The sequence below is a fragment of the Haplochromis burtoni genome, unplaced genomic scaffold (genome assembly GCF_018398535.1).
Source record: "Haplochromis burtoni strain Fernald_Lab_line unplaced genomic scaffold, NCSU_Asbu1 Contig_1, whole genome shotgun sequence".
Lineage (NCBI taxonomy): Eukaryota > Metazoa > Chordata > Actinopteri > Cichliformes > Cichlidae > Haplochromis > Haplochromis burtoni.
In genome coordinates, this window is record NW_024582362.1 from 2,116,096 (window position 1) to 2,127,791 (window position 11,696).

Consider the following 11,696-nt stretch of genomic DNA (forward strand, 5'->3'; position numbering starts at 1 on the left):
ACAAACCATTTCTTATTTAATTAAAATTGAAATTTCTCTAACTGCTTAGAAGTTAAAAAAAAATCTTTTTTTCATGCCTAAAGATGAATAAAAATACTGAGGTTGTCATAATTCATGCATGAAAGAGTTAAATGGTTGTTACAATTACCAGCTGTTGCCGTTTACTCCTACAAACGTCTTTTCTTTTGGTAAACTGGGTAAATATCTTCGTTTTCATATATACAGATAAATGTTAAGTAACGGCAAAAATTTGGACGCTATCTTGAGAAAATGGAAATGATCGTCATGTTCAAATGTGTAACATTTCACTGAAAACAAGTGCACACTGATATATGAAACTTAAAGTTTATTTGTACTTTTTAAATATGACATATAACTGATTAAAACATATGAAAATGTTTCTCCTTCATGTATATTAATGTGTTGCATATAAGCTCTATGGTGTATGTCATTTGCTATGAAACCACAGCCTGCACAGAACTCATCCCTAGAGCAGTAACATAACACACCCATATATGATCTGCATGGGATATAAAGAAGTTAAAAATAATTAAGTGCTGTAAAGTATGCACTGTATAGAGTATATGCTCTAAATCAGGGGTGTCAAACATAAGGCCCGTGGGCCAAATTTCAAATGCAGCCCACTGAATGGCTTTGGAAAAGATAAAAGAGGGTGTAAAGTCTGGACTTTTAACTGTATTTTCATAAATTTTACAGCATTTCCTACTGATAAAGGCCTCTCCCATGGCCATACACTAAGGTATTTAAATAATAGATAAACAATTACATGGCATAAAGATAACAGTTTTTTCACTTTCTGCTATAGAAGTTTGTTTTTTTACAATGGGTCCACAGTTTTTGTTAAGTAACAAAAACTTTTTTATGTTTTATAATTGCAGGGCAGTCTGGGCAATCTGCAGCCAGAACCTTTTTGCAAATTTTACACATTTATTTTTACAATTTAAGCCCAAAAGAGTCATGCTGAGAGATTTTTTTCATTTACTTTCAGGAACATTTATTTATCATGTAGAAAAAACTGAGATCTACAGCTGATATTTTCCTTCTTTTCTTTTATTAACATATCTCAGGGATTTTGTGTGTATTTACATTTCTTTACACTGATAGAAATGTAAATGATATAGTGATATAGTAAAAGTATGTTCTCTAACGTTACAAGCCTTGTATTTTTTAAATGTAAAAAAAAAAATTTGGATGCTTAAAATAAAATAAACTAATTTTTAGCTCATATCTTAAATCAGAAATAATATTTTATAAAACCTTGATTTTGGAGTAGCAACATTTATATGGTGTTAACACTGAACAAACAGCTGTGATCATGTATGGTCTATTTCACAATAAATATGTCAATATTAAGAAAACTACATTTGGCTTTGGAGTGTAAGTTTGCACTAATACAAAACAAACATAAATATATATTCAGTCATTTGTTATACATAATAGTCTTATGAAGTTCAGTGTTTACATGTTTACACATCAGTGTTAAAATTGTTAATGCAATATTTTCAAAAAATTCCGGTGCATTTTAATACATCAATAAACATTAAAACAATACAAATCAATACAATGGGAAAAAAAATCACATCATACATGAAAAACCTTCAGTAATAATAACAAACAGGTTTGTTTTTTATTATAAAGCTGCTCAGCGAAATATCTTTTTCTGCTTCTTAGCGATCTCCATCGCTTCCATGGCTTCAGGATCGACACCTTCATAGAGTGGCTGTTTGATGTGTCTCCAGACCACCAAACTAACCCGAATCACAAACAGCACACAGGCTGCAGCCAGCAGCACAGCTGAGAGAAGAAAATCGAATCAGTACAGCTTTTGCACGTGACACACGGTGACACAGAGCTCATTTTGTGGGTGTATTTATCTAAAAAGTTTATTGTGGATGCAGGGATTTATGTGAAGTCTTACCAATGAAGACGCCATTGCGACTGGGTGATTCAGCATCATAGTTTTTGTCAAGGTTTCCAGACAGCGCCCAGATCACAACGGGGTAGGTAATGCAGATGTACCGCACATGCTTGTCAAGGACAAGATTCTCTAAAACAAACCTATGAAACACAAAACGCGTCGCTTTAGCATCTCAATTTTAATATGTTAGAATCTAACATATATTAATATGTTAGAAGCCTAAGAGTTCAGCCAATTCTACTCCAGTCATATGGATAAAGATGATACAAGGTCATAGGCCATAAGTTTTAGCTTTCATTGGATCATCTCCAAATTTTAAATATACTAATCATTGGGGGAAATAAGCGCGGTCTTTATTTGAACTCTTTCAAACATTATTGTTTTAAACAAACATTATTTGACAAATATTACAAAAAGATTAATATACTACATTAGCTTTCCATACTGATGCATAAAGCATCTGAGTTTTAGTGTAGCTGTTGCCCTTCAAAGGGAATTGGAGGGAACTGAGCTCTCGCAATGCTCTCGTTTGGGTTTTTTGGGGGGTTTTTAAGAAGCACACTCACCATCCAAGCAACAAAATAGTCAAAAGAGAGTATGAGAGTGTGGCAGCATCGTCTTGGGACATGTCTGTTTCATAAGCCAGTACAATGGTCAGGTTGAGGAGGGTTGCAACAGTTGTCCAAGTCGTGTATATCATGACACCATTCTGGACCTGCAAACAGATTTTTTCATGGAGTCCAAGCAAACATTATATTAATAATGTCTGACCACAACAGGCTAATGTAACTTGATCTACATGCAAGATTAAAAGCTTAGCTTACAGTTAATAATGCACACTTACCAACACCCGGAGGAGCCACAGGTCTGCTTTGTGGTATTTGTTGAGCCAAGCTCCATAAACGTGAATCCCATGGCAGATGAAGCATATCATGGAGTAGTTAGTGCAGATGATGAGGATGAGAAACACCAGTGCAGGAATCATCAGTCTTTTTTAAGGATAGATACAGCAGAAAAACACATTTAATGAATCTGCTGAACAGCTTTCATTTACATCTTTCACAGCCATGCATCACTGCAGGCTTAACTCACACACGACACTCAAAGACTCTTACTCTCTGTCCCAAACCAGCAGCCAACCAATATTGACGCCCATGTTGAGACACCAGCTAATAAAGAATCCATAAGGCAGTACTGGAGGAGTGCAGTAAACATATCCATATCCATTCCTAGAAGATAAAAAGTTGATCAACAAATCTGTGGGAACAGTTTTTCAGTGGGTTTTAAAAATAGACTGAAGAGACCTGGATTATATCTTATATCTGTGCTTTAAAAATAACACTGTAGTTTTAAAGAAGAAAATAAAAAGAAGTGGACACAACTTTCTGAAAAGACCCGCAACAATGTAGATGATCATGAAGATCAGCCAGATGTAGATGAGGGTCCAGATGAAAAATGTCCATCCTGAAGGCGTAAGCTGGGTGTCAAACAAAGCTGAGACATTGGCTTGGGTGGTGTGAAAAGGACCTTTGTGGAGAAAAAGGTTCGATTTTAGGGAAAGTTGACTGTTCGCGGTGTGTTTTCACATCCTTCACATCCAGTGTGTGAATGTGTGTGTGAATGGGTGCATGACTGGATGTGTAAAGTGCTTTGGGGTCCTTAGGGACTAGTAAAGCGCTATACAAATACAGGCCATTTACCATCCTCTACACGAATATCAAAGATACTGAACACAACTGACAAACGGCTAACAAAGTTTCAACTTACTAACTCCAACTACAGCCAGCCCATTAAACACCAAGCTCACTACAAAGGCAGCTAAAGACACGAGTACTGCAGCGATACATCCTGGGTTGTGTTTTCCCATCACGATCCTCTTATTCTAAGATGGGAAGAAAAAAACATTTTATAAAACAAAAGCAGGAGCAGGAAGAAGTGGCAATCGATCACTTTCACACAGTTAACACAGAAGCCACTTAATATATCTTTAGACATTTATCAGAAGCTCTTTTTACAACTTTTATCAAAGTTTGCCACCATAAAAAACAAAACTACACCAAGAAAATTGACTCTTCTTAAGAGAGGGCCAGATAGTAATTTTTAAAGCTTCCCATGTGCATTATCCATACAACGTACATGTTTAGTCCGGTCTAATAAAACAGTGTCCACATGATGAGATTAATAAGACTTACCTGGCTTTGCTCCATGTTGTGTAAGCCGTGTGAAGATCAAGAGTAACTGCAGAGGACACGGGACCGACTTTTATATAGAGCGACTAGTTGTGCAAGAAGGTTTATGACTCTTCAAGACATCACGTGCATCTCTTATCCTCTTTACATTTCTGAAACAATCAATCATAAAACGCTGATAAATATATCTACTCATATATTAAATAATTTTTAAAGCACTTATATACAAGTATGTGTTTAATGAATTACAGTTTACAGCATGATTTTATTATGTTATTACTTCCTATTTGTCTCATTCCTTCCTATTTTTGTAATTTCCTTCAGAAATTACAAAAATTACTTTTATACTGTATAACTCGGAGTTTGAAGGTCCTTCATCGGGTGGTGTTGCATGATAGTAATCCCTGGTTATGTATAAGGTCATATCTGATGATGAACACACTCTTGACAACAGGGTTTGTGGAATATGCAGGTAATTGCTTGTATAAGGAAATCAGTGGGTGGAGGTCTGTGGGGTTTTTTTTTAATCAAAGCTTTTTATTGATCTGCAAAAACAAAAAAAAGAGCAAAGCCAAGATAAAAAGATAGATTTGATGAAATTGTACAGCTTTTTAAATCTAAGTAAAGAGCATAATCCACATATCTGTGTAAGTAGACAACAACAGATCTTGGAGGCAGCCACACAAATCCACCCAGCAACTAGATATAGATGCAGTCTGCCACCAGCAACTTGTGCTGTTTAGTGGAATTTGTTTAAAAATATACATTTAAGGGTTATTAAGGTGTACAACCAACAGAGGCTGGCTCTGAAGACTTAAGGCTGACGTGATAAAACCAGCGGACTCAGCCTGGAGCAGAAAACACGCATAATCGTAAACTTTGAACACAACTGAGATTTGTTACCTTTGTGCATTTGTTGACTCCGTTCACGTTTTTATTCGCTTAAATGGTTTTATTCCCACAGCGCTCTAAATAGTAATGCATTTACTTACAAGTGCAGTGTGCTCTTAGTTTATGCAATAAAGATGATTTTTTTATGAGGCTGATCAACAATCAGCTCGAGAGCTCCATTGTGTGTGTGTGTGTGTGTGTGTGTGTGTGTGTGTGTGTGTGTGTGTGTGTGTGTGTGTGTGTGTTTATTAAACATAACCAAATGTGTTAAAATGACATTTTTTAAATCTTATCATCCATCCTTGTCATTATTAATGAATCTGAATTGCTTCGTCTTCTCTCTTATTGAACAGATGTGCTGTCTGTTAAATAACTCAAAAAAGACCCCATTAAAGTCAGTGTTAAAGTTTCTTTTTACAGCTTATGAAAGAAAAGTAAATGAAAGCATAACTACATTTTTCATGTTTATGTGGTGAAATCAGAAATACACACTTTATTGCAGTTTATACTTTTTGACAGGTGTGAACCTTCAGCTTTATATATCACTTTATGAGGCTTGATGATATTCAGCTGAGGCTGGAGTCATTTACAATACAGCCCTGGTATCATACAGAAATCATACTGCAAATCTTTTCCTCGCTCTCTCACTTAAATATCTTTTTCTGCTTCTCTAAGATCTCCATCGGAGACATTTTGTCAGGGTTTACGTCTTCGTAAAGCGGCTTTTTCATTTGCCTCCAAATGACCAAACATATCCGAGTGGCACACAGGGCACAGGCTACACCCAGCAGGGCAGCTATAGTGGAAAGAAAATATCAGAGCGTGGCATCAGTGTGCATCCACATATGAAGTTATCATTTATAGTCAGTGCTATAGTGTCATTGAGACTGGTTGATGGTTTATCCTCACCGATAAAGATGTTGTTGCGGGTAGGAGCTGCGGTGTTGTAGTTTTTGGTGAACACCCCTGTCAGCGCCCAAATCACAGTGGGGTAAATGCTGATGATGAATCTCACATATTTTTCAAGAATGGAGTTTTCCAGGATGAACCTGTGAGAGAGACGGCACCTTTTATTGATCCATTTTTTCTAAAGAAGTCGCCCTTGTTGTTTCCTCTGTTTGTCAACTTACCACGCTATCAGCACAATGGACAAAACAGAAAGAGCAAGAGTGGCGCCGTCAGTGTGGGACATGCTTGCATCATACGTCAGCACAATGGTCAGGTTAAGCAGGGAGGCAATAGTTGTCCACGTTGCATAGATGGCAATGCCGTTCTGAATCTGCAATGAAGACAAAGCAAAAGACAGAGATGCTGAGATTATAAGCATGTACATGAAAAAAAAGAAAAGCAAACATCAGGTACCATACTAACCAGCAGATGATGGAGCAACAGGTCTGTTCTGTGGTATTTGTTGAGCCAAGCTCCATAGTTATGCAGACCGTGGCAGGAGAAGTATATTACAGCGTAGTTAGTCAAAGCGATTAGGATGAGGAAAGCCAGCGCAGCAGGTGTGTACCTTTAGCAGGGATGAAAAACAGAATTTGACCACAATGAAAACAATTAACCTGCACGTTAGAAGCTGTGTTTACATGCTTCTTGCATGGACATACTTATTTTTCCCATTTATTGCATGATTTCAGGTCAATCTTATCTGCATATTTAGGCCAAGAGGGCCTGACAATGTGATTCAACACACCTTCATTTGGTTACTCAGCTTAGGTGGACTAACCTAACTAATCAGCACTATATCCAGCCCTCATTTATATGCCCCCTTTTCTAATGCAGCAATGAAAAACATTAATCAATACTATGGCTTTTTAATGATATCATTTAAAACTCTCATCACACTCACTTTCTGTCCCACAGGAGCAACCATCCAATATTGACGCCCAGATTTAAGCAAAAGGTCACAAAAAATCCGTGTGGCAAAACTGCAGGGCTGCAGTAGACATAACCATAGGCATTCCTGCAGAAAGAGGTAAATGTAGACTTCAACAAACATCATATAGGAGAAGAAAAAATGAGTCTCAAGAAAAAAAAACTTACTTCCTAAAGATGCCTGCAAAGACATAGAGCACCCCTGAACCCATAAAGATGTAAATGATGGACCAGATGGTAAAAGTCCACCCTGAAGGCGTGATCTGGGTCACAAACTCATCTGAAATGTTCGCGGTGGTGGACAAAAATGGATCTGTGGCGCAGAAACACAGAAATCAGAGAGAGAGACAGAGTGCTCAAAGGTTACAACGTAATTCTAAAAGTATTAAAAGCCAGACTTACGTTTTCCTAACGCTGCCAGAGCAGACAACACAATGGTGACGATGTAGAAAATCACTGCCAGCACTATGGCAATGGCAAGAGTGATGTGGTGTTTTGCCATTTTTAGTAAGCCAGTTTCTATAAAACAGAAGAATTATAATTGAAGACAAATTATAACAAGTTTCTAAATTTCATATTAACAAGTTGCCATCAGTATTACATGTCACTAATCAGAAGAAGCCATGACGTACCGTTTAATGTCTTTTCTTGACTGAAAGCACTGGAAGACTGCTGTGTGGGGTGGGCTTTTCTTTTTTACATAAAACAAAGCTGGTTTTGTAACAGTGGAGCTTTTATAGCCCTGTAGCACGTGTACACGTTTGACATCCTCCACGTGTCCTCTGTTTTCGGCTGATTAACTGAACAAAAAAGGGGGGAAACAATCCTGTTGCCGAACTCACTCAGCTTTATAACCATCTTCCATAACTTTAAACATACATAAGAGCTGGACTTTGCCCCAGCAGTCGTGTTTAGTAACAAGTTTTTATCGCAGATTCGTATCAGCAGCAGGTGAGACCAGGGAATGAAGAGCCAAAGGATTATATCAGCTTTAAGCAACTTAACCCTCACAGTTATGAAATGTTGGGTAGCTGCCAGCTGGAGATCTATGTATCCCAATTCTAAAACTTCTACGGGTAAATGAGAAGAGCCAGTGATATGTTTGCTAATGACTGACAGGCAAAATAAATCAGCTAGGATTATATAGAGCTGGAGTGCACATGAAAACAGAAGGTCATGTATGATCACGCACATACACAGATGGCCACACACACCCCACATCAGAGCAAGACTTTACTAGAAACACATGTAAAATGCTGCACTGAGTTAAAAGTTTATGATCACCTGTTTGGTCAATTTTCGTTTCTTTCAGCTGTTTTGTTTCTTATTTGAATCACGTGATCCAACAAAAGATGTCTGTGATATATAAAGTTCTGGTCTTTAGGGCATATTTTTATACATCTGTGGAGCATTTAAAGATAGTGGAAGTAGGTTAACTGCACTTTTTTCATACATTTCCATCTGGAAATTAATATCCAACATTGTTTTTTGGAGGATTCTTAAGGGGAAAAAAACAGACGAGACTGAGACTGAGCTTACTAAAAAGCACCACTGAACGACACAGGAAATCATTTCCGTTAGGGATCAATAAAGTATTCTGATTCTGATGATGTTAACATTTCAATAAGTATGTAATGTCGTATTTAAAGGCAGTTTGTTGTGGGGTTTTTTACAGTTTTTACAAAACAGCTTGTATCGATTCAAAACCTGCGATAATGTTCAGATTTATGTGCTGGATTTGTATTCAGATAAGCTTATATTTAGAAATGTAGGCTTTATAATGCATTTTTAAATGTATGCAAAAGTATTTAAATGTACATTTTTAAGAACTTGTATTAGGAAATTGAATTGTCTTGACATACAACACTGTGCAATCATCTTGAGTGACTCATTTCTTAATATTTCGCTTCCAAGGAGCCAGATTTTGCTGTATTTTATCAACTTAATATATATTCATATGTCTGCTCTGTCACACATACACTCCTCTCTGCTAATCAGATGGCATCTAAAAATCTTGGCTTTATGTTTAAATTAATATTTGGGTCATTCTTCTGTAAAACTCAGGCTGGAGGCTGTAGAGGAGCTTTTCTGTATCATGTTCTAAACAGCACAAGTTTTGATGCATGCAGTGACATTGACACGTAGTGAGCCACACAAATAGCATGTTGAATCTTTCACACACCGTGCAGCGTGTTTGTCGCCTCACCAGACCACAATGATGTGTGCAAAGTTACATTTTATCACACAAACTGTAATTTGCATAAATTCCTATGTGAGGCATTTAGTTCTAATCAGTAAGAGCACTGTCTCTAAGCATGTTTAAGAGGAGTGAGCTACAGCTTTCTCAGCACCACTGAGCAAACTCCCTGCTCCAAGTGGCAAAAATGAAAGTGAAACATTCAAAAGTGTAGATACGCTTCCCTCTTGTCAACTGACAAAATTCATTGTACCAAAAAGATTCCTGATATCCAGGCGTATGAGATGTCATCACTCAGTGCACACATCAAGTCGGCTGTGACAGCAATTCATGTGTTTTTTAAAAAATCCCCATTGTTGTGCACACAGGGTGGGGTGATCTCTGAAGACATGATTCAAATGATTTTCTCCAGCTCTCCTGAGCAGCAGCTAATAGGTACTCAGCGCTTTAGGAAACTACTTTCTAAAGGTAAGTTTTTCTTTGGACATTTGCTGCTCTTTCATTCATTTTTCAGTCCAGTTCTTGTACCTGAACATTTTCAAAGGACTCTTTTGTTTTTTATTAAGCCACTTAACTCTGACCTATGAATCATTTACGCATGTTTTGAAAGTACGAAACACAAGGGCTGAACCAGTGTTGTGTCCACACATAACAGCAAAACCCTAGAAGAATGACCGCCTATTCTTCAAAGAAAACTCAAGAATGAAGGTGGTCATACTAAATTATAACTTTGACGCTCATTAGAATTGTACAAACTCTGTTTTGACCTTGTATACTGTATTTCCCCAGCCCCTCTATTTTGAAACTAAAACTATTGAACCTTAATTCAATTTCTCACTTCACATAATCGTTTCACTTTTGCCTTGAAGTGTTATTTTTAATTTAATTATTTTTTATGACGCATGTTCTCTGGTGAGTTCAGGTACATCTGTAACTTCAAGTGGAAGAGTTGCATGTGAGTTAAAATTTTCTATAATACCAACAACAAAAAAAAGACAAAATACTGATGTTTTTGTCGAATAATCTGTTTGACATGAGGGATAATATAGAATTTGCATTTTAACTAAAAGACTCGCGCACTGACACTATGGGCACATTTTTAGAAATCTTTTTAATTCCACAGAAAGGTTAGCCACTTTAGAGTTTCACTTGTGACCTATGAAGTACCCCCGAAATTGTATCATATTAAACAACAACAACAATAACAACAACAATAAACACTCGAGGACTTTAAAGAGTTAAAATTTTTTCCAAAGCTTGAGAGCGCTCACCCCGGCTCGGGGCTCCACAGATGTGGTGGATGAGGGCTCCTTGCTGCAGACTGCAGCGGAGTGTTTGACAGTCAAACTTGAAACAGTCTTTGGAACTGAAACGGTCTCTGCCAACACGAACACATACCCCAAACAGTTCGGTAAATATGTACAGTTTCTCAAAGCTTCAGTTTTCAGCAGCTACCAGAACTTGACTCCCGTCTGCATCCTCCCAGCCGCCTCCCACTTCATCTGCGGGCAGTACCTGCGTGTGTGAGCGCTGTCACCGGTGGCTTCGCAGATCGGGCAAGTGTAGTTCCGGAGGATGGGGCAGAAAACTTTCCCGTCGTCTGATTTGAGCTTGTGAGATCGGTACACCCTCGGAGTCTCCCCGTTCTGCTTGCAGAAGCGGCAGTAGTCCGAGGATGACGCGCTGCTGCTGGTGTCCGACGCGCTGCTGGTCGGACTGGACTGCGATGAGTTTTTGGAGGATTTCTTCCCCCGAGTGGAAGTGTGGACCTTACTCCAGGGGGGCGCTTGTCCCTTCTTTGGACGCTCGGTGTCTCGGTTATCAACCTCACGGTTGCTGCACAGTTTCTCGAACACTTGGCTCAGATTCATGTAGTCGTGCCACATGTTAAAGCTGTCCCCACCAGTGAGGATCGAGCTCTGGACCTCCAGTCGTCTCGGCATTGTGGTCATTTTTTGGCAGAAGTAAAACTGAGGGTGTGTTTGGAGCGCCTCATATTTATAGCTCACTGAAGATGGTTTTAAAATGCAACAATGTTTGGATCCTATAGATTGCATGCAGCCTGGCGACGTTTTTTGGAGGCAGAGAGAGAGAAAAAAAGAACTTTGGTGCAGGTGCAGTCTTTTATGTAGCTTTCTGGTGACCTTATAAGAACCTTTACGAAGCCCGTTGACAGGCCTTTAATCGAATGATCGGTTGGTTGATTGATAACAGAAAAAAAAAGACACATAAGATGGACATAAAGGACTGAAAACACCAAGAGCAAAATATTGCATCGCACTCATTTATGTAGTTTATGTTTAGATTAGATAATTTCGCAAAATAACGCAGCAAAATAAATAATAAGAGCCGGGATGTGGAGACTATGTAGCACTGAAAAAACTCCGTCCATGTGAACAGAATCAGGGGTTACCTTACCTGTTGATTAAATATCAAGACTATTTAGCAATAAGCTTACTTTAAAGGCTCGTAATAGGTGAACTGTCTTGGTATAGTTGGGTCACGCAGAGTTCATGCATTTTTTTTCTATCGTAGTGCGTTGGCCTTTATCCTCTCATCCCCTCTCGATCTCTGTCTCTCTCTCTCTCTCTCTCTCTCTCTC

At 38.2% G+C, this 11,696-nt stretch overlaps 3 protein-coding genes across 3 annotated transcripts; all 3 read right to left on the minus strand.

Moving 5' to 3' along the window:
• Positions 1-1,663: 1,663 nt before the first annotated feature.
• Positions 1,664-4,160, minus strand: LOC102294689. The gene is made up of 8 exons (XM_005912407.2): positions 4,132-4,160; positions 3,707-3,821; positions 3,322-3,466; positions 3,055-3,168; positions 2,784-2,928; positions 2,506-2,654; positions 1,940-2,079; positions 1,664-1,815 (listed from the first exon to the last, which is right to left on the minus strand). Exons 1-8 carry the CDS (start codon positions 4,144-4,146, stop codon positions 1,664-1,666), a joined length of 975 nt encoding a protein of 324 aa, XP_005912469.1. The 5' UTR covers positions 4,147-4,160.
• A 1,283-nt stretch (positions 4,161-5,443) lies between these two features.
• Positions 5,444-7,749, minus strand: LOC102294387. The gene is made up of 8 exons (XM_042221139.1): positions 7,530-7,749; positions 7,300-7,416; positions 7,066-7,210; positions 6,872-6,958; positions 6,391-6,535; positions 6,150-6,298; positions 5,929-6,068; positions 5,444-5,815 (listed from the first exon to the last, which is right to left on the minus strand). The coding sequence occupies exons 2-8, from the start codon at positions 7,397-7,399 to the stop codon at positions 5,664-5,666; spliced, it is 918 nt and encodes a 305-aa protein (XP_042077073.1). The 5' UTR covers positions 7,400-7,416; positions 7,530-7,749; the 3' UTR covers positions 5,444-5,663.
• Positions 7,750-10,218: 2,469 nt separating this feature from the next.
• On the minus strand, positions 10,219-11,138 carry nanos2 (nanos homolog 2). Its single transcript, XM_005912277.3, has one exon. The coding sequence runs from the start codon at positions 11,044-11,046 to the stop codon at positions 10,546-10,548; it is 501 nt and encodes a 166-aa protein (XP_005912339.1). The 5' UTR covers positions 11,047-11,138; the 3' UTR covers positions 10,219-10,545.
• Between the last annotated feature and the right edge of the window lie 558 nt (positions 11,139-11,696).